This window comes from Haemaphysalis longicornis, unplaced genomic scaffold (assembly GCF_048455015.1).
Source record: "Haemaphysalis longicornis isolate Haplotype H1 unplaced genomic scaffold, Haemaphysalis longicornis Haplotype H1 scaffold_5, whole genome shotgun sequence".
In the NCBI taxonomy this organism is placed as follows: Eukaryota; Metazoa; Arthropoda; class Arachnida; order Ixodida; family Ixodidae; genus Haemaphysalis; species Haemaphysalis longicornis.
In genome coordinates, this window is record NW_027526385.1 from 106,595,925 (window position 1) to 106,619,235 (window position 23,311).

Consider the following 23,311-nt stretch of genomic DNA (forward strand, 5'->3'; position numbering starts at 1 on the left):
TGGGGTATTTCGAGGAAACTCGTATCTCCTTGGTTTCAAGTAATACCTGCATCAACATGGCGCTTCACAGCAGAGCTCTGTCCCCCACCCCCCTATAGATTTTTCTACGTCTGTGCCTTAAAATTTCCCAATGTTATGAATCAGTAGGCAAAGCAAACCAGTTGGGCACGCACTGACATCTGGCGTAGCGAAAGAAAAGCTGAGAAACGTTTCGATATTACAAAGCACCACCCTCTATAAGCAGGTGGAGAAAATCAGTAAAGCGAACATAGCCGGAGGAAAGCTTGGAAATGGGCAGCAAGTACTGACGGCGAAGCAACATGCACCACGCTAGTAAATCGGACGAGGGCAAGGGTTGCACGCGACATTCCAGGGAGACTCTCTGGACAGAAATTTCAGATTCAGTTGTGCGGTGTGCAGGAGACTGTGGTTCAAGAACAACATAATGGTGATTAGTAACGTTCGAGACTGCGCAAAGCACGAATGTGCAATGGATGTGTTGCTGCATATCTTTCATCAGAAGACTGTTGAGGCCACACTTAGTGTGTGTGGAAGGATGCCTGAGTGCGTGATGCTGTGCTGAAGCTCTGTTTGACTAATGGATACGCGGACTTATAGTTTCATACTGGTATATATTAGAGGAAAATCTGTCACCACATTTGCGTGCTGCCGTGAGAGCTGCTGTACCAGATGGAACTGTTCCCCCCCTATTGCAACGTGCCTTCTTGTAACTTCTGCAGCAAGAGACAACAAAAGAGGCCACGCTTTTCTTTTTGAAGTCGCACAGAGCTTTTAAGGTTTCTGACAAAGAATTTTTTCTTATCAGCTACACATTAACGTTAATACAATAACTTGAAATAGCCTTTTTAAGAACAATAGCCCCACTTTTCCAGCAACAGGCATTTTTGCAATGTTGAAGCCTGTTGCCAAGCCAAGACAAGTAAAAATGGAACACTTCTCTGCAATGTACGATGCCACACTTGCTGAAGTGTGGCTCACCTGGATACTACCACTGAATTTCTCTCCACTATATATCGGTAGAAAACTATGACATTTTAACACGTATAACCCGCCCCTGCATATAATCCGCACACCCACTTTCAGCCAGCCGAGGAAAAAAAAAAAAAAAAAAAACTTATATTGCTTGCACATTTGATACAGGAAAGGCTGCACCAAAGTTACTGCTCAAGAAACACATCACATACTACATAGACAGGGAAAGTGCATATTTAGCAAGTACAATACACTCACTGCAACAAGAACGTCACAATTCACTAATAAAATTCAGTTGTTACAGTGCGCTCGTCCTTGTTTTTTAATCCTTGTCCTTGTATGTTTTGTGCAATTGCTGCCATGGACGGCTTAGTCAGTGTTACTGCGTAAAAGTTTCACGGCACAACATGCATTGCCATGAAGCTGCACTAAGGGAAAGACCCTGCGTATTATCCGCCGCCCCGCTTTGCTACTGAAATTTTCGCATTTTTGGTGTGGCTTATGTATATGCGCAGAAATGCGGTGTATATGTGTACCCCCCCCCTCCCTTTCCCCGGGTTCTTTAGACCTCTCCTAGTGCGGAATGGCGCCAAATCTTTTGTGGATTCATTTCTTGTAAATTTCAAAGCGCACAGAATGCCACAGTAACCATGCAAAAAAATCCACGCGTGCTCGAAAGCAATGGCCCACCTTGATGTTTCCGGCCACCAGGGTGTGCCGCCAGGTCTTCTCCAGGTGCCACACGTTGACGGCCCCCGCTTGCACCGACACCAGGAAGGGTCGCGGGGTCGCCCGCACCACGAACACCCTGCTCACGGGCTGCTTGGTGGCACACTGGGGAGGCATTAGGCGATAGAGAACATGCGAAGTTCAGTACTAAACAATGCACTGCAGAGGATGCATGGAGCACTCATTCCTGGCTGCAGAGAGGCAAGCCAAAGCAATACAAAAACAAAAGATAGAACAAAAATTGCATCTTATGCTGTTGCAAACGACGCCAAACGCAACAAAACCAAAAGGTAAAAGGGAGAAGCTGTCTGAGTTAAAAATATTACCAAAGAGAGGCCAGATAAAAGCTGATCAAAAAAGAAAAACAACCCGCCGCAGTGGCTCAGTGGCTAAGACATTGTGCTGCTTAGCCCAAGGATGCGGGTTCGATCCAAGCCGCGGTGGCTGCTTCTCTGATGGAGGCGCGAAGCAAAAACACCTGTGTGTCGATATTTCATTGCATATTAAAGGTCCACAGGTGGTCAAAATTAATCCCAAGGAGCCCTCCACTACAGCATGCTTCATAGTCCATGCTTTGCGCTATAAACCTCTCAATCAATGAATCGATAAAGAACAAAATATAAAGAAAGGTATTCTTATTCCTGGCTACAACGTGCACTTTAAACCATGTAATCCTTCATTTCAACATTTAGCCGAAGCCCAGGGGCTTGATTAATTCATAAAGCCCCGAAAGAAAGTAAGCACCACACACACCTGGCCGCTGCCCTGGGAACCACAGAAAAGACTTTACCCTGGTTCCCTATGGGGCTGCTGGAAAGGGTCGTGGCAGCGGGGGTCTCCAATGGAGTCCTGGTCTGAGGACCCCACCCCAGATTACGATGCTCATAATAAACTTTATTCTCTCTCTCTGGTAACGGCTCTGATGCCATGTCAGCCTTAGATAGTCTCGACTTGTCCCTATTTCATAACACATACTGACTCCTTGTTTGTTTCATTGCAGTTTACTCGAGTCAATGGTGCTCACATCACCACCGAATCCCAAAGGTTCGGTGGGGGTGGAAGTGGTGCTTTGAACACACTTTTCTTAAAGGAGTACTGACACGAAATTCTTATGTTACGTTTTTTTCGCTGCTATGCGTGCCTACCCAGGGTGTCTACCAAGTTTACATTTTCAAATTCCCTGAGTTTTCCAGGTTTTCCCTGAGTCTTTTTGGTAAATTCCCTGAGGGACACAGAACTGTGTTTTATGTCAAGATGGGCTGACACCACTTACCAGTTGCTGTCACCCTCCAAAAAGCACCTTATAAAATAAAATATGACATAATAAAGTCTGAATGCTAACCAGCAACTTTTATCTCATTCAAAAAGAAAACATAACAGAGTGGTAGTAAAATTCACAGTGAATGAAATATTGAAAAAGAAAAAAATGGTACAATCGTACTGCCATGTTCTCAGCTCGCACTTGATGCCTTGTGCTCTATTTCACTGCTTCAAACAGTTTATTTTGGTTTGGATGAGGGACACCTGCATCCTAAACACCGTCATGTTAGGTGCCCTTAAACACCGCCATACTTCTTTCTAGTATCAAAGCGCTGCACAGGATGAGCAGGAAGAGTTTATTGAGGATTCCCATGGGAAATCAGAAACGCCTCTACTACACCCTGCTATGGTGACTCCACGTAAAGTTCTTTTGGCGCGCAGCAAAAGCTACGAAGCCGAAACATGCTATGACTTTCTATGCACATAATATAGTGTCGGCTTGCAGTTAAAACTAACTCTTAAAACGGGGTACAATGCCTATATTAGATACTTCAGACGTATTTTGAACACACCTGCGAACTTTTAAAGCTGAAAATTAAGATAAATGTGCTTTTATTATTACACCAGATTCACAACTCCAAGATTCGCAACAAGCGTCAACTAACTAGAAACCACAGTAGATGGTGCCAGGTGTTCCAGCATAAGATTGAAAGCTACTACTGCCCCTGCCCCTGTAGACTCCCTTACTCTGCCACAAGCTATCGCAGCGCGCAACGTTTTCTTCCGCCCTTCATGAGTCTGGGAAACACGCCAGAACACAAGGGGAGCGTCCAAGGGGTCGGGATGGTGTGTGTGTGCGTGGGGAGGGGGGGGGGACTTGCAAGCTGTAGGAAGCTAGTTCTCACTGGAACCAGTGACTTTGACTTTAGACGGCGCCATCAGCGACGGCTTCGGAGGGCTGTCCACTTCTGACTTACTGTTACTTGAGCCAGCCTTACCGTGAATTTTGCTTCCTTTATACAGTACAACTAATTTTCCCTGATAGAAGCACAAATTCCATGAGTTTTCCCTGAGTTTTTCCAGACTATTCAAAATCCCTGAGAATTCCAGGTTTTCCCTGTTTTCCAGGTTGGTAGACACCCTGACTACCAGCCCACTAATCATAGAATGACACATTAGACGGTCGAGCGCAGCGTAAACATTCATTTACGGCGTCGTTTATTCGTGCCAGTTTCGGTTTCGACAAAAAAACGCCGAGCGGCCGCCATGACAGCTTGTATCACACGGCGTCACCATTCTTGCCGTATCGCTGCCTCTCTGGAAGCGCGCGCGAGCGAGCGCACGCGCGCGCCCAAACCGGCCGAGGTCTTCGCCGTCCCCACAGGCCCGGGCAGCATGACGTCAGTCCCAAAACCATGACGTGTACACACGCCCGAGCAGCGCGCGCCAACCACAGCCAGCGCGTCGGCTTCGTCACGGGAGCCCCGACGTCGGCAGTTTGGGGCACGTAGCAGATGATGTCACGTCGGCCCGCTCTGGGCTTTCTCGTGCGGGCGAAGATTAAAATGAATTTTAAATATGTTTCGCTGAACGGTTGCTGTTGAAACTTGCTGGGAGATGTCTCCTGATAAAAAGGAAGCGTTTTACATAGTTATCTCAGCTTTGAAATTTCGTGTCAGTACTCCTTTAAGAAAAAAGACGAACGCGAGTACATCCCTTGGAAGCACTCACAGTATCGCCTGTGCATAGATGATTCAACTAGGAAGCTCCGCACTACATGAGAATTTCCCCACAAAGAGTTTTGGCCCAAGATTCGTTACCTAGGCTGAGGAGATACTTTCTCCATGTTTTCTTATCAGATAATTAGAGGACATGCAACTCTCACATCAGTTTCCCCTCAAATGGGACCTGATGACAGAGGTAAACTTTGTCTAATCCGTGAATCGGATTCATGTCTTGTGTTTATCTACGTGCGCAGTTTCTCTTGCTTTCCTTCTTTTCGGCTGACTTGCACGCACGTTTATCATAATAAAAGTGTTTCCAAAAATGACACTTCCCTTCCACTGTTCTCCTTGTACAAATTTGGTGGAGTAGCTGATAACAATGTGGTCACAAATTGAAAGCCCTTAAATGCAATACATATTGTGCCACAGCAAATATAGAGTCGCTGAATTGATGACTGATGTGGGGCCAACTGGTTCGTTCTGAACAGGAAAACAGCGCCAAAAATGAGGGATAACAGTCCAGCGGACACACAGACTGCTGAGTCTAATTGCATCCATTTTGCTACTTAGTGTTAAATTCTTGTGTTTTTGTTTGCAAAAAAAACAGACTTAAATATGCTCACTTGTTTGCCAACGCTCGTCAGCGTTCTCTCTTGACTGTTAGCTCTTGTTTCGTGTGCTGTTTGCCTGTTCAAATACAAGGTACTAACTCCATTTGTGGGGAAATTTCACAAACATTTCAAACAAAAGTGAAAATTGCTACATCCGATTCAACCTCAAGCCAAATAGGATTGTTATTGAACTGAATTACTTAGAGGCACCAAGAAGTTCAAAAGTGCTGACAGGTAACGTTTTTCAAACATCATGTCAGAAACGTCATAAGGACAAAATTACAGAATACATCGAGCAGGGTTTCGAAAATGCCTTTCTACAAACACATGCAAAATACCCAATTCACTCTACAATTAAGCAATTCAACTGGTAGAACTGGCAATGCCTTCAAGTGTTCGGCCTCTCCTACACCATCACAATAAAAGGCAGCTGACTTTTCCCATTTAATTTTATTCAGAGCTTAAAGCTTAAAGGGGCCATGCACACAAAATGCAAATTTGGTTCATTAGAAAGATTGCCTCGTTAGAATAACATTTACATCACCTTCAACACAAACTTCACTCAAATAAGCTCTGCAATTAGGAAAAATAAGAATAGCCATGCGACCCACTAGCTCATTTCCCGCACTAGAACCTTTGACGTATTATGGACAGCTGGGCGATTGGCTGGGGCCGGCAAGAGCAAACGCAAGTTAGGCAGGGCTTGTAAGCTTGCGAGCTGTTTGAGCTTAAATATAATCAGCATTCTTTTCATAGCGGAGAGAATGGTGGGGCGAACAAGAAAATTTACACATTATTTTCTTGTTCACACATTATTCACACTAAAAAACAGCGCAGGAATGAGGACAGAAGAAGTGACAAAACTAAAAAGTGTAACATTTACGAACACATAAACATAAAAGCACCAAAGCAAAGGGCACGCACTTTGATGGCTGAAGCTGAACAGGTCTCAGGCACGTTGGGCTTGTTTGACACAACACTCGCTAACTGGCACAAGTGACACCCCCACTTATGAAACCCTTTATGTCGAGTCATACCCAACGTTTCACGATATGATTACTATCAAACGTAACAAAAGTAAGCCCAGTGCAAACCGGTCTGAAACTGAGCAAGCATGGACAGCGGCCTCCTACTGGTACTGTGGTGCTATCTGTGAAAGGGCATGGCGAACCAAAAGACGTTGCACTGCCCGCAACATAGAGTTTCATAGTAATATATACTAGAGGGAAATCTCGTGCTGCAATCGCAAGCCGCCGTGGGTGGCGCCATTGCAGCTAGCAACGTTCCTCGCCTACTTGGCTTAGCTAGCCGAATGGCTTCTTTTTCATCTTGAAGCCAGAAAGGTAACTTTCTTTTCTTCTGCATCGTTCATAAAGCTTCTAAATAATTACTGACAAGTAAATTTTTCTGTAAGTTCAATTTTGTAATAACAAAACAAATTTGATTAATCTTCTGCAGTAATATTGTTGCTCTTTTGCAGCCAGAGGCAACTTTTCCGCCTGTTCGTGAGCCATGCCAAGGACAAGTGGAACGTGCCTGCTCGGTACATGACGAAACGCTCGCTGAAGCGCGGCTCCCCTAGACAGTGGCGCCAGATTTCCCTCTAGTGTATATTAGTATGAAACTCTATGGTCCGCAGCAGCTTTGTAGCATTTTCCCTGGATACGTAATCGCTGCCATCCGGAAACACACTATTTAGCGGAAAAAATAAAGTTTTGGTTTGAAATGTTTAATTTCTCAGAGAACGAAGCATCGTTTTCTACCGGACAAGCGCTAGGCACACTACGAAACACCAAATCTTTTGAATAAAACAAACTTGTATTTCATCTGCATGACCCCTTAATTAAATGAGTGGTACAATAATGACTCTGTAGGCACTCACCATAAGTATGATACACTAAGCCACTGGTCCTCAACCACGAGTGTGTCACGGAACACTTCTGGTGTTGCAGACGTAACGGGGTAGCCATCCGTGAAGTATGCGATATGCGTCCAGTCATCAATCTATTTGCATTTAAAGACAACTACCCACCAACACCCATCTCTTGCGTGCCTGCCTTTTTTGCATAGCTGCAGTGTTATGCAGAAAGCTGACTTCAAAATTAGGCGTTGTGCGAGAAGTCACACATACGGGCTATTAGGCACAGCCACTTTCTTGCGGAACAAGCAAGGTTAGGCAAAAAGGATACAAAAAAATGGGGGAAAGAGACTTCCGTAGAGCGCTTTGTGGATCCCCCATTGCAGGCTGCCATTTGGGAACCACTGCTCTATGCTGCTACACTAGGGGCATTTTTTTTACCTAAACTGGCAGCACTGGTGCAAGCGGTGCAGCATATGTTCATTTGTTTTACTAATTAATATCCCCAGTAGCACTTTGCACTGGTCTGCACGACACTGCACTAATCTGCACCAGTTCAGGTAAAAAAAATGCCCCTGCTATACTCGGGTACAACTTAAGAACAACAATTGACTGAGCACGAGGATGCGAGTTCAATTGGCGGCTGCGGTGGCCACTTTTCCGATGGAGGCGAAAAGAAAAAATGCCTGTGTATTCAAGATTTCAGCGCACGTTAAAGAACCCCAGGTGGTCAAAATTAACCCCGAGCCCTCCACTACTGCACGACTCATTGCCTGCGTTGTGTTGGCGCGTTAAACCCTGCAATCAATCAATCAATCAATCAATCAATCAATCAATCAATCAATCAATCAATCAATCTATCTATCTATCTCTATCTAAGAACAACAAAGGATGTTTTCCCTGTGACTCATCACTGCAGCTGGCAGTTCTTCCGTGCGGTGCAAAGAGTGCACTAGTGCAGGTATTTTGACACAAGTCGTTGTCGTAATTTCTGCAGTGATGACCAACTAGGTGCGATAAAGCAGATCATGTCACGCAGTGACTGCAGTCTCTTCCAACACATACCTGTGTGCGTCTACATCAGGGTCTGTCGCTTCGGTGTAGTGACACACTGCATGAGCTACTGCTGCCCTTAACTTGTACCCGAGAGCCGAAGCTATTCCTGCATTAACCACATTGTGCCACCATAGAAGCTAATGAGGATGCGAAAAAAACTACATCAAAAGAATACCAGGGCTTGTCATAACCACTGTTCAAGCTAAGGAGCTCTTCTAGGTGGTACAAAAAAAAAAAAAAAAAAAAAAGGTGGAGAGGCCTACCTTGAGTTCACAGAAGAACAGGAGCGGCCTCTTCGTTCCAAGCACCAAGCTAGAGTCCGATAATGTCTTGCAGTCCCCTCCCTCATCCTTAGCATCCATACAGTCCTGGTCAGGTCTGCCACCATCTTCGTCGCCCCAGCAGTCGTCAGGTTCGCTCATACGATGCTCCAGAGAACCAATTTCCTGCGGCTCATTGTTCCTTTCCAATTCGCTCAACTCTGCCAGCTCTCCATCACCGACGTCCTCCTCCATAAAATTTGACAGGTCTGACAGGGGTTGTAGGGAGCTTGACAGCGACTCAGAACACTGGTCGCCTTCAGCAGCCGTTACTTCCTCTGCACTCTCGGCAACAGCCTCGGCTGGAAGATCCGTCCCAGCCAGGCTTTCATTCTGGGAGCCTTGGTTGCAGCTCTCAGAATCATGTTCAGTGGACTTGTCCTTTTCACTGCCGTCCGAACGTCCCTCTTTAACTGCTTTGATCTGGCTGCCGTCCACTCTCTCTGAAGAACGGCTTTCACTGTCACCACAACCACTTGTTGATGATTTGTCACCTCGATGGCTGTCTCTGAGTCCTTGAGTCACATTTTTAGGGTCTTTTTTAACACCGGAAAGATAAGCGGTGTTGAGGTTGCATTCCTCAGACCACTCGTCGAACATGCCTTCCAGTTCACACGGGTCCATCAGTTCCTGCGGCTCCGAGTCGACTACTGAAGCCAGTCGGCTACTGGTGGTGGGATCAGCAAACAGCCTCTTGGCAACGGGACGTTTAGAGACTGTACATTGCAATTCAGACTCTCCGACGGGGTCTATCTTAGCTGGAGGAGGACAGATCGAATCAATGTCTTTCTCCTCACTTTCCGATCTTCGCTCTTCTGCAAGAACACATGGAGGCAGTCCTGGTGCAGCTATTGGACTGCCCGAGGACTGCTCCTTGGCACTGGAAACGCCGCTGCAGGCTTGCAAGGAGGAAAGCAAAGTGGTGCTCTCTTCCGTGCTTCCTGTATCCCTCCTGGACTCTGGGAAATCATCTTTGGGCCTTCTGTGCGCAGTGCGATGGTCAGTGCGACATGAAGAAATTAACAGGTCTCCTGATGAAGCTCTGGAGCCTCCGATGACGACTTCTGGGAGGTTCAGTTCATCTGGAACAGAAAGGGAGCTTTGAAGACTATGGAAGAGTTACACAGAACAACTTCTTTGTGAATCTCATCTACACTGCTTGTATACATATGTATTGAAAATTGAATGAAGGTAGAGAGAAGGAGGCTCTACATAAATAGAGGATCAATTATTCGTACTGTTATCCTGCACAACATGACATGCAACTCCATGCATGCAGACACTGAACAGTCCCTTCCTATGAGCTAAAATGTCTCCCAGCTATAAACCGCCCATGTTCACCTTCCACTACCCCCTCCCCCATTTCTTACAAAATAAACAGTACACACTTTTATCATGAATAATGGTGGACGTCTTACTCCGAGCAAAAATTTAGGCACTCTTCTACGTACATACGCTGCACGATGAATTATCAATCCGACCTCTGTCTTGCTAGAAGGGATCAGTCAATACTCAATATAGACTGATATATGACTGGCTGATTTTATATCTTCAGTGTATTTAGAGTATATACTACATTCTCACCAATTATTTCAACAGACAAAAGATAACCCTGAGTTTTTTTTTTATAGCTACACACTCGAAATTTAATTGAAGGGGCCATGAAGATATGATACAAGTTCGTATCATTAAAAGGACTGCTTTGTCCAAATAACAATTATATTATTTTTATCATACAATTCAAACAAATACAGTCAAACCTCGATATATCGAACACGGGTATATCGAATTATTGCCCATATCGAACACTTTCTATATCACGCGGAAAATCGCATGCATTTTTAATTTTTTATTTCGAACTGGGACAGACATGAAATCGGTATATCGAACTACGCCACCCCCGACTACCCAGACCGCTCGCGCTCTGTTGACAGGCGGCGAGCTATCCCACAGTACCCTCGAGGATAGCGGTGGTGCGATGGGCGTTCATGACTGCTGCGCATCGGTTGCACCGAAGCAGAATTGGACTGTGCAAAAGAAGAATGCGAGCTTCAAGAAACCTGCAAGGGCCAGCTGGAGCGCTTTGTTGGTGCTGAGCCACGAAGCATGTGCATTGATGACTGTTGGCGGTGACGACAGCACCGGAACGACGGCGGAGTTGACGGATGTGGAGATCCTAGCGGAGGTTACTACTGAGCGCACAAACGAAGACGCTGCCGAGGTTGTACCCGCAAGTGCCCCGCTCCCGACTTCGACCGAGGCTTCAGCGGTTTTGGCCCTACCGCACCGCTACTGCAGCGCTATAAAAGGCACCTGCCTGTCGCTTGTGGAACGTTTAGACTACGCTGAGGAAGTCGTGTATAACACGCCAGGCTACCCTGCTGCAGTACTTTAAGCCAAAAGAATAAAACTTTGAAGCACCAATTTAGTATTTACTGCACAGTTCGTTCATTTGTTGATTTGTGCCAGCTTATGATGCGTTTTTTACTCGATTTTATATATCGAATTCTGGTTATATCGAACTATTTCGTGGTCACCGCGCTATTCGATATATCGAGGTTTCACTGTAATTGAGATCTCAAAGAAAACATGTGACGCAGTGACAACTCCTGAGCCCCTTTCCGGTGACTTCTTTATGACGTCAAAGGACCTTGTTTGGGCGACTGGTGGCTCATACAAGACACCACCAAGAAACAAGACTGGGCAACTGAAGTGGGCCTCTAGTTCCTTTTTATCCTATCATTTGAGTGCTGACATGCAGCTAGCACACTAAGAACTATGGTTTTACTGCTGACTTCTGTCAAATCATGCGTGGCCATATCACGTCAATGCCGCACGAAATCGAAATGTTTTTCAATATCTTTGTGACACCTATTTGTTTAAAGAAATGTCTTTCATTCTTCCAAATGTTGCATTTTGTCTACACAGCAACTTCAACAAATCACATTGTAAAAGGTGGCTGTTGCCACCAGAAAAAACAAAACAAAAAGAAAAACTCCCACCTCCCCTCGCGGGAACGCCTGTGTAGATGCGACGCATAGGGGGTTCACGTTGCAGCGTTGGACAGCGGAGGAACCGCGCTGGAACGATGGAGCGGAGCGGCGCAGGCACCGCGTTTTATAGCGCGCATAACGGCGAGGGGACGCGCCGGCGCCAGTGCGTCTGCCGCGGCTATGACGCAACACAATCCACTTTAATCCAATCCAAGCCAAGCCAATCCAATTCCCCTCGCAAAAGAGTGTTCGCTATCGGACAGGAGAGGGGGTGAGCGGCGGGGAGGAGAATGGGGGAGGGGTGGACGCCGACGACGCCGGATGCAGGGACAAGGCGAGCGAATGAGATGCAGTCGCATCTAAAAACGATTTAGAAAACTTTGACAGTCCTACCAACAGCATCCCTCTTTCCGCACACCACGAGGCTTGAAAAATTCCACACATAACTGGCATTGATTTTGATTTTGGAATACAACGAGATGTGACTGCAATGTGCACAAACAAGAAAATGCAGCCACCCCTTTTTTTATTTGGGGGAAGGGGGTGGTGCATTTCTAATGGGTAAGAATTTTTTGCCTACTCCCACTAGAAATGTGCCTATTTGTAACGCGCAGCATGATGCACTCTATACATGTGTGGGACATATGAGATACTTGAAATTGCCAAGTCGCACGTCACCAGAAATCACATACTTGTGAGACCATCGTTGTCGGCGCTGTTTTTTCTAAGTAGCATCATGCACCAACTAGCCCGTCTCCGTTCACTTGTTCACTTCATTGCAACAGCTTCGGGCGCTTCTGCTAACCCCTTTCTTCGTGACCCATCTGCGTGCGTAAAGCTTAAAGGAGCCATAAAGAGAAAATACAACTTAGTTTAATCTGAAAGAACTAGGATTCAGTATCTCACTCAGCTCCATTACAGCCCCAAAAGATGTTTTTTTAACGAAAACAAAGCAAGAAGTATTTAAAAACTTTCAAATTTTGCGCCACAGTGACGTGTTATGAGCAATAATGACATCATACGGGCCAACAATAAAACAATTTTCAGTGCGTTAACTGCACGTTAGCATTCAAGTGATGCGGTCAAATGGAACTAGAGGCCCCAATACAGAAGTCCAGTCATGTGTCGTCACGACAGGTCAGTTAGGCGGCCGCAAGTCGCACAAACGAGGTTCCGTGACATCATAAAAAAGTTGCAAGAAATTGCTTAGGGTGTCGCCATGGCTTCACACCTTTTCTTTAATATCTCCGTTATTTGTTCGAAGATTGCGATGATATTGGTATCATTGTTATCGGGACTAAGCAGTCTTTCTAATAAACCCAACTTGTATTTTGTCTTCATGGCTCCTTTAAAATTGACATTCAGGTGGACTCAAATCAGGCAGACTAAACCACCTGCACTTAATTTCTCGTTTCTCTCTTTTTTTCCCCCCTTCAGTTCTGAAGCTACTCACAATACCAAAGAGAGTCATGACCAATGGTTTTGGAACCACTGCTCCATTGGTATTTGCGTTATGTTTTGGGATGGGTGCAAAGTACAGACTTTCAGGGTCAAATAAGAACCCGGTTACAGAAACTTCCCAAAAGCAAGACCTCGCATGACAATGAGGTGACAATGAGCCTGTGGAAACTCACTCAGCTCCATTAAAGCAACGAGACGCTTTTAACAGAAAAAAAAAAAAAAGAAATGCGAGGAATATTGATAAACTTTTAAATTTCATGCTCCAGCAACGTATTAAGTGCAGAAGTGATGTAACATGTGCCAGCCCTAAAAACATAGTTCTCAGTGTGTTAACTACACATTAGCATCTTCAGATTAAACAAATAAAATTCTGTGACGTCAGAGACAAATCCTCAGAAAGTGGCTGAGGATTTGCCGCTGCTTTGTCTGTTTTCCTTAAAGGCCAATCTCGGCTAAATTTACTGTGAACGTACATTATGTGCCACCAAACTGACTGGGACATAACTGGTAGCCCCTTGAAATGCGTTGTTGATAAGTTATAAACGTTCAAAATTGCTCCGTTGTGGGCGACGCTGCACCTGCCGGCGAAACCTGCAAACAGTGAAGTGACAATGCGGCCGGCTGGGTGCGTTTTCCTTCGGCCAGCCACGAGAACCGGTTCAGCTCCAATAGCCGCTTTTCATTTAGGGCAGCTGCGAGGGGGAAACGTTGCGCGCAGGTACCCTCCGGCAGGTCGGCTGCTCGGTCGCCAGCTGGGCCAACTGCGACTTCACTTGTAATGGCCGTGCTCTTCTCACTTTTTGTTTCAAAATCGCCGATTTTTGACAGCCGTTTGCGGCGTAGATACGTGTATTTGAGCTGCATTATTTTGTATCCTAAAGTGTTTTTAGGCAGACTATAAGAAAATAAGGTTTTCAAGGAGTTGAAATTTTGAGGGCAGTCGGCCTTTAATATTTCAATTATTCGCTTGACGTTTGAGGTGAAATTGGTGTCATTGTTATCTGGACAAAGCCATCTTTTCGATAAGACCAAATTTGTATTTTTGTCTTCATGGATGGCCCCTTTTAATACAGAAATGGGAGAAGCAATAGGGAAGTTCCCCTTGACGCAGCACTCAGCACAAACCAACATCAATTGAAGGAGGGGAAGGATAATACTGTGCATGAAAGGCAGGGAGGTTAACCAGGTTACAGTCCGGTTGGCTACCCTACACATGGGAAGTGGGGAAGGAGGGGTTTAAAGAGAGAGAAAGAGTATTGAAAAGACAGGAATAGAGCTTGAGGAGAAAGAAAAGGAAAATTAAAGATAACTACAAAAACAAAACAATAGGCGCCAATAAAGCCTAAACTGAAACGGTAAAATAACCAAACAACAAATGAACAATGGTGCACAGTGTCTCTACAATCGTTCAGACAGGCCTGTGTCCTTTAAGAACCGAAGTAGTGCTTTTGTGGCCTTTTCGGATTGTGATGGGCTACGTCTGTGACACAGAACAGTTTGCGCAGTTAATGGCTGGTTGTCGAGTTTCCGGAAAGCGGTTGACAGGTGCAGCCTCTGCGTTGCAAACCGGACACAGTGACACAAGAGGTGTTCTATTGTCTCGTCCGTGGCGCACACGTCAACATCAATTGAACACTACTTGCACTAATATAGGCGGGCCAGCCCATACAAAAAATATTCCCAATGTTGCTTACCAGGTGTTTCGCTGTCCTCTAGCCGGTTTTTGGTAGCCCCCGACGGGAACCCGGGACACTTCCCATCAGCAACACCCAAGCGTTCCACGATTCCGCTGACGAAGTCCTTGATATCCTCAGCACTTTCACTTTCTTCACTCTGAGAAAACAGGGTGCTGTGTGCGGAACCCACCACGGTTGTGACGCCACCCAGCTCGGAAGCTTGCCCGCCGCCTTGCACGTTGCAGTCATCTTGGGAAAAATACTCGACGACTTCACCGCGCAAAGCTGTCGACCTGTCTGCACCAGTGTCCTCAGCTTCTTGAGAAGATTCTTCCTCTCCCTTGCAAGCTAGGTCGGATGATGAGAGAGGCGGCATTCCTTCCGCAAGCTCGGAGCTGCCTTGTAAGTCAAGACAGGATGAGTGCTCGGATTTCGGCAAAACTGGAATTGCATGGTCGCAACTGTCAGCTGCATCCTCCGAGCTTTTGTCTCTCGACACGTGCTCCGGCTTTCCACTGCCCTCCATTTTGCCGCATCTGGTAATGGAAGGTGAACTCAGGCTTGGATGTTGAGACTTGGAGCTCTCTTGCCGACACGAACCACCGTCAGAGCAAGCACTCGAGGACAGAACGTGCGTCGGCACTTCGCGATTGTTCCTCGCAACGTGTAGTGGAACACAGCTTGTCCCAATTTGACTCCGAGAGGTGTTTCTCGGTGTTTCCCCACGCTGAGATGCCGGTGCAGTGTAGTCCCCAGACAACTGCGATGGCAAAGACGTATTCATTGAGTCACTGTTACCGTTTGATGCAGGAGCTGCGTTACCAACTGTTTCCCACGCTGCGAGTGGAGATGAAATTTTCGCTCTCGCAGCGTAATGTTTGTCAGGGACTGACGTGGCGTCATTGGTCGGAGACTCCGACGCGGTGCCCTCTGCAACAGTGCTGCTTTTCCTCTGCCGACGGGAACTACGGCGCCCCAGTTTGCGCTCACGCCATGGCACGTTCTCCGCGGGGAATACTTCTGTCTGTCTAGCCAGCACACAGCTATCAGAGTCGTCCAGTGTCCTCGATTCGCCTTTGCTTACAGTTGAAGCTCGTTTGTCCGGCTCGATCTGCAGACAAGCTTCTGACCTCCCAGGAGAACTTCGTTCCGATGATGTGTTGTCATCAACAGTCAACCGAGACTTCTCCAGTTGACTAGCTGAGTCAGGATCTGTAGACAGTCCCTTCGCCTCAGCACACTCAGCCAAACCGAACTGCTCGAAGTTCAACTCAAACATGGAGATGGGAGTTTTGAGCGCACCCTGTATGAGCTTGCTGAAGGCGGAGGCAATGGTCTTCGATTCTCTGCTCATCCTCTTCTTCCAGAAGGGGCTGTATGAGAGCTTCCGCTTCCGGAAGTTGTAGTTTGCATCCTTTGTGTCGGCCGTTATTGTTGTTGGTTCGTAGGATCTTGTCCGTCTTCTTTTTCGCATGGGGGAGTGCGACTCAGAAGGATCTGGTGCCTTGTCAGTGTTGCACTGTTTCTCTGTCATCTTCGTGCCTTCTTTCACAGGCTGTTCATTAATACCACCCTTGTCTTCAGCCATTACCTTTAGAGGGGCATCCTCCACGATCACATCTGGCTCATCTTCGTGAACGAACAATTCTTGCTGAGAATCCCTCGAATCATCGTCACACGGGTTAAAGACTTCAAAGTGCAGTTCATCTTCGGCGACAATGTTCACCTCACATTTTTCAGCATCATCTGTGCTCTTACCGCTGCTCTGTTTCCAGGTATCTTCCTTTGTCCACCTGACGAGTGACAAACCAGTGGACCGCTTCTGTTTGTTCCCGTTTTGGTGTGGTGTGGTGTTTGACGTCACACTGCGTCGTACCTTCTCCTCTTGTGAAAACCGTGGTTTCACAGCCCCACAACTTGTCTCTGCACTTAATGTCACCTTGTCTTGTTGTGAGAGCCTACCAGCAGCTGTCGAATCCGAATCCTTGACCTCCGGTTGCGAGTCTTGTAACAACATGTCCAGAAAAGAAGCGTTGTTGAGTCGTGACATGCTAAGGGAGGCATTTGTTGGCATCAATACCTCACAAGCATTTGCTTTGGGATTAAAATTGCACTCTGCAACTTTGTTCCCATTCGCATCTTGTGGCGCGTCAGCATAGCTCTTTTTAGGAACTGACAGGTGTGAATTGACCTCGAGGGCATGACTGAAGCTTGCAGTATCACCATTCTTAATTGAAGAATGTGCCACATTGTTAGTGAAAAGTTCTCGTTGAGACCTTGTGCGGCCGGACAGAGCTTCTAACCTTGACGACTTTCTTCGAGGTGAAGCAATGGTCACCGTAAGTCTACTGGGTCCATCTGCGGGGGCCGTATCCCGCGCTGTAATTGCAAGCGGCGTGCAAACCGATGAGCTGCTCCGATTTGCCTGCAACCGACGTTCATGGCTGTCAGAGGTCTCTGCCTGGAGAGTAGACTTGGCTTCTTCTCGAGAAAACGACTTTTCCTCTGGCGTCTTCGTCCGTTGCAACTTGGAGTGGCAAACTTCGCTCTCGGGAAGCGTCGTTTCGAGAGGCACCCGAAGCGGCGAGCAAACGTCTGCAGAAGTCGACAGACGTGTCTCGTCGGACCCGATCGATTCATTCTGAAGGCTGTCTTGTCCTTTCTTCAGAGCGGAAAGACGTTTCAGTTTCTGTCGAGGGGGGTGAAAGAAAAAAAAAAAAACGGCGTGAAGCAGGTCTTACGCTTAATTTCGCGATAACTAAATCGGGACCGCAACACGCGTGTTGACGCATTGGTCTGATCAAGAGACGCAAACGCGGGGCAACTGCTGCGAATATGCGATCACGTTGAACATGAAGCGGGCTTACCTGAAGCTTACGCTCTTTCCTGGCAAGTTCCTCGCGAATTCTCGCCAATTTCTCCAGGATCTAAAACGAGGCAGAGGACAAGCGTTCCATATCACAGCGAAATGAGCGCGGTGACAACACAGCCCGGACAAACATCTACAGGTGAAACAAAAAGTGGCGTCAACCGGGTTACAACCATGACCTACCTCAGATTGTCGATTCGATGAATCCATGGCACGACCCTAACGCAAATAAGAGCTGTCATCACACGGTTTAACAAGTCCGGGCGGTTCACACACAAATAGGACCAGCTTTCTGCAACCAAAGCTCGGCGCGTATCGCCATGTTGTTTCTTGCCTTGCTGCTCCCTCTCGGCCATCGTCTGCAAACCGATGTAGGAATTAAAGCGTAGAATAAAAAGTTTTATAACAAATGCTTATTTTAAATTTAAATTTAGGTTTGTAAATTTTGAACTAACTAAGAAAAAGTTGTGAAAGGTGGTCAAGGTTACGTTTTTTTTTCGATTCCCGTCACCAGGTGCCCCTGGTGGCGGTTGTGTTGGTGTGTTGCTGTCCAGCTAGCTTTTAGAGCCGTTTTGTCCCGACCTCAAAGTGTGGCGGCGGTGTGTGTGTGTGTCTTTTGTTTCTTCGTTTATAAGTTCCTCGGTTTCTGTGGGAAACGAACGCGGCCAAGTTTTATCCTCTTCATGAACAGCTGAGAAACGAATTATGAGGTAAGCGGCCCGAGTTGCACCTCCCTTTATTGCAGGGGAGGCGAGAATTCCCCCGGGGTACCTACCCATCATCCGTCGACAGCGCAGCTGATCGCGCCAGGAGGGCATCGCGTTTTGCTTTTGCCTCTCGTTACTTTCGCTTTCAGACTGCGATCGCTGTTGGCGCAATTTCCTACGCTTCGCTCGGGGCGTCCGTTCTTTTCCAGCCTCCGTCAGGTGCGGCCGTCGACCCGCGCGATTAATATTGCGCGTGACGTTTTTTTTCTCTCGCGACGGCGAAACGGAGGTTCGCGCAGTACTGGGAATTTCGGAGTCGTCAGCGGAGACGTTCGCTTCCGCTTTTTTGTCTTTGCAGCGCGCGCCCGCCAGCCGTTCATTGTTTCGGCTAGCGCTCGACGTGCCCCATTCTGATCTGCGATGAAAGCGAATGCACCAATTGTGCTGTTTTACGCGCACTCATCACGTGCCTCGTAGTGCAGTGCAGTGCTGCGCGCGGTCTCTGCAATTTCAAGCCGTTGCGAGGGGGTGGTCCGCATTGCAGCGTTTGTGGCGCTGCGCCTGGAACTCCCCCTCGCTACACCTACGGAGTGTCCGCCGCTGTTGTGTTGTTGTTGTCGCTGTTGACAGTTCTGCAGTTGTCTTTGTTGTGTTTTGACGAAAGCCTCTTACTTAATCGCGTTATAGCCTATTCAGGGTCGCATCACGTCGGTTGCTGTGCGCTGGTTTGATCGTAAAAGCGCGCCGAAGGCCAAGGCCAAAATTAGTCGCTCGACTAGAACGTACGGGTACGCCGCGCCTAGAATTCGTTGCGCGTTTTTGTGTTTCGTTTGGTGTTTTTATTTTCGGTGCGCTTCGCTCTGCCGTAATCATCGACCCGTCAGGTTACCATGTCAGTCGCGCGTCTCGGTCTGGGAGCCGTAATTATGGCTTCTTTGTTTTTCTAGTTTGTTTTTTTGAAGGTCGCGCGTGACCCCAGATGGCTAGCACCATCTAGAAAATTAGCTTGGTAACGTATTCTCATGCGGGCGGGCCCTGCATGGGCTCGCGCGCGCGCCGTAATGAAGGCACAAAAATGGAAGCGCGCCCGCAGTGTTACGTGACCTGCGAGATTGTCGCGCCGCGATTGGAACTTAAAGGGACAGACAACCGATTTTTGTCGAGTATATATTCTCTATCCTAAATGAAAGGGCATCACTTATAGCACCTTGACGAGAAACGGTTTTGCTGATAACGCTCTAGAACTTTTGAAATCGAATTTTTTGATCTACGAGCCGTATGTGTCCCTCCCAAAACTAATGCTGGCAACCATGACATAAAGTAGCTCGGCAACATACTTTTGTCTGCATGCGAAATAGAAAACGATGTTCAAAAACTTGTCCCCAGCTAAAAAAGTTTGAATCGCAGGCTTTCCTGTTCCTTTATGTGTTTTTTTAATGCAAGGGTCTATTTTGCACGAATGCGCCATCTGTTGGGATAGACGATAGGTAGAATCTGTCTTCACGTTGTGGAGGCGGGAAGTTCGATTCTCCCCGGGCGCGACGTTTTTTTTTAAGCTGCCGTTGGCGTATTTGGAGACTGAAATAAAATATTTTGGCAGAACAAACACCCCTGACTCAGACAGAATCGTCAAAGCTCCTTCGCTGGGTCTGTTTGCTGCACGCTGCCGTTGATTCTGGGCATGGTGGCTGAGTTAGCCACACTGAGACCAACCCAGCGGCGGCGGGCGGCGTGTCTTTATAATTTTCTAAGTAATTTTTAGAAATACATATACTATTTAAGCTTGTACAAATACTTGTGTTAAAAGGTTTTCAATACGTAAATAAACGTTTCAGCAGTTACAGTAGCTGCTAGGTTTGCAGGTCACGTGACAGGGACACATATTGTAGTGTCAAGTTTCGACACTACGAACCGCCACCCTTCCGATTTCAGGAAGTTTGCTGCCAAATTAAAATTATTTCCGCCAGTTTGTTTAAAAATTGCTTGTGGTTACCGGGCTATATAAAACGCTGGCTTTCATATGAGCTAGAGAACATATACGCGAAAAAAATCGGTTGTCTGTCCCTTTAAAGTCTCGGTTTCCCGCATGTATTTACGCCTTCAACAGCGTCCTAGGCTCTTGCTGCTGTTTTTTTTTTTCCTGATAAGTTCGTACGTACGCGTTAAGATTTTTCTTATTTACTGCGACGCACCCGTCGGATGTCTAGAAGTTTCGATGAGCCCTACCAACGCAGCGTACAACACTTGGAATTGCCGCCGCGCGCAGATTTTCTTCATCGTAATTTCTTTGTTTATTATATAGTCGCAACCTAATGATTATTCCCCTCGGGTATTTATCTCAGAGCTACCTCACGCTATGCTAACGTTTCGCGGGAATTTCTTAGAGGGAGAGGCCTGGGTCGCTGCCCCTTAGCCTGGAATTTATTAATTTTAAGGAAATTTTTGTTTGTAATAGTGCAATGTATTACAACGACAACAGCTGCACACGTATGTTCTAGTGCTGCATGCTACGTACGAGTTCTGCTTAATTTCCTAGCAAGGATACGTTAAGTACGTCTAGGTTAACCATTTACCTGTAATGTGCCCCTGGCCTAAGGCACCGACCTTTTATGTAGTGCCCAAGCCACATAATGAGCCCCCAACTTCACCTCCTTGGTGTGCAATAAACTGTGCAGCGTAACTTTTCGTGGAGGCATATCGCAGTCCAGAGTCGTATATAGCTGCACGATTACTAGGAAATGTTAGAATAAGACAAAAAATAAACGGTTCTGTAAGGACTTAATAAATCAGTGGAAGCAGCAGGACCATGTTAGCAGTAAAGCTTCCGTATATGTTAGCTAGTATGTTCGAGGCAGTAAAAATTCGTGCACATAGGAGCTTGTACACTCACTGGGATGCCTTTCTTATGAACGTCACAAGAAAATGTCAGGAAAGCTTTAAATGAACAGTGAAATTAATTTTTCCAATCGTTATTTGTTGCAGAATTGTTTGGTTAGAATCGTGCTATCTTTTGTTGAAGCTATGGAGTGGGAGTTCGGAGGTTTAGCTTTATTCTGAAGTTCGCGAGAAGCTAGGTGTTCTCTTTAGCAGGAGCTTCGAAATCTGCATCCAGTGACGTGATGCAAGCTTGCAACGTTGCTTATGGTGGCGTCTATTTTGGTATCAGCCCATTCGGAAGTTATCGTGGCTCTTGTTTTTGTTTAGGCGCAATCCCTACAATGCCACATTAAAAAATGGATGCTTCCACGGAGGTTGCTAGAGCAAAAATGGTGCTTTTGGATTTGCTGTTCTCACGACATCAAGAACAGGAAAGGGTTGGGGGGCTCGAAAATGAGCGCCCGATTGCAGGTCAGCGCTATAAGTGAAAACTAAAAGAAAAATGTCTGATGAAGAAAATTGCTCAAGGCCTGCTTAATGTGCCAGGCTACATGTTGGATATTGCAACTTTGTGCATTGTTGTTTGAAACGAAAAAGACAGGTGGAGGATGGTCAGAGCCTGGAAATCTTGTGCGTTTGTTTGGACGGAGTACATATGCATATTGCTTTACCAAAATACTAATATGGGTGATCTAGTTTGCCACTTTCCATGGCCTTTACTACCAAGTGATGAGGACGTAACCAGGGCTGTGAAGAATACATTTACTTTTTTTTATTTACTCAGTGAAGGAACTGCAAAACAAGCTAACGGTGCTAGCAAACATCGTGCAGGACGGAGCTAGGGTAAGGTCGAAATGCACGGTAGGCTTCAATTGGGTTTATACCAAAAGAAACAAGAAAACGTGCATATATTTAATCCATGTGATAAGACAAAATAAATGAGGAAGCATACATTGGCTGAAACATAACAAACTCCGCATTCATCGCACTTGCCCTTTTTGCCATTTCGCAATAAATCTAGCGCGTATTTTGTCCTTTGTGTAGCTTAGTCGTCTGTAGTGTTCACTAGCACCATGAATTCATTAGTTGGCAGCCAACTTTCCTCTTTAATAATTGGCGCTGTATAAGCAAGGATTAAAAAAAAAACGGGGCAGGTTTCTTCTTATTTTAGAGGAATTGGGAATATATATTCCCAATTCCTCCAAAATGAAAAAAGAAAGTAGGAACACTTGTAGCATAATCTCTCTGCAATCCACTCTTCACTGAATTGAGAAGCAGGTCACACGGTGCGATTATTATGATGGAAATGAGAATGCCACAACTTCTGTGCCCACAAATGGGCAGACACACTTTGGGGCCATGCAGACAAAACACAAGTTTGGTTCATTCAAAAGATTACCTCTTTAGAATCGTACTGACGCCACTTTTGGCGTAAACTTCGCTCAAATAAGCTATATAATTAGGGAAAAAGGGACTGGCCATGCGACCGACTAGCTCATTTCCCACAACAGAACCTATGATATCATATGTGCCAGCTCAGCAATTGGCTGTGGCCGGCAAAAACAAATGCTAATTAGGCAGGGCTTATAGGCTTGCCAAACAAACTATTTGCGCGTAAATTTAGAGTGGATTTTTTTTTATAGCAGTAAGATTAATGGTGGTATAAACAGTGAAAGTTTTCAAAGTATGCGTAAACGTTGAAGTACCGATGCATACTGCTGTTGGTACTGCGCACACTATGCTTGTTTTAGCTGCACAGCACTGTGGTTCTTTCGGGTTGTCTCAAATGACGCTGACCGATTGCATAAGTCTTGCATGACCATATTTGTCGAACGAGCACCACGTTTCACGAAACAATTATTGTCTACCTGAACAAAAACAAGCCAGGTACAAATACGGTCAAAAACAAACCAAAGGCAGAAACCGGCAAGCCATGGTATGGTGGCACCATCTAGGTTGACTAACGGTAAACAAGTCTTCGCGGCACACCAAGTTTAGGTTGAAGACCTCTTCTTGTGATGTCATTGCAGACGTCGTGAACCACGTGATTTGGTAAGAGAATCAAAGCCACATAAATTAATTTCTCAGTGAATAAAGCATCGTTTGCTCCCGGACAAGCTCTGGGGGCACTATAAAACACGAAATGTTTCAAATGAAACAATCTTGTACCATGACGT

General features: G+C 46.3%; 2 protein-coding genes across 2 annotated transcripts in view; one reads left to right on the plus strand and one right to left on the minus strand.

Annotated features, from left to right (window-relative positions):
* LOC144138665 (uncharacterized) overlaps positions 1 to 17,895 on the minus strand; it is a gene marked incomplete in the record, with an annotated part of 32,272 nt that extends 14,377 nt beyond the window's left edge. The window contains 5 exon segments of the mRNA XM_077671052.1: positions 1,684 to 1,827; positions 8,495 to 9,633; positions 14,700 to 17,370; positions 17,549 to 17,608; positions 17,734 to 17,895. Of these exon segments, the coding sequence (XP_077527178.1) occupies positions 1,684 to 1,827; positions 8,495 to 9,633; positions 14,700 to 17,370; positions 17,549 to 17,608; positions 17,734 to 17,760 (4,041 nt within the window).
* Positions 17,896 to 18,099: 204 nt separating this feature from the next.
* The window catches only part of LOC144138666 (monocarboxylate transporter 12-like), a 58,554-nt gene continuing 53,342 nt past the window's right edge, over positions 18,100 to 23,311 (plus strand). The window contains exon 1 of the mRNA XM_077671053.1: positions 18,100 to 18,260. The gene's annotated coding sequence lies outside the window, so the exon portion shown is untranslated. The remainder of the gene's footprint in view (positions 18,261 to 23,311) is intronic.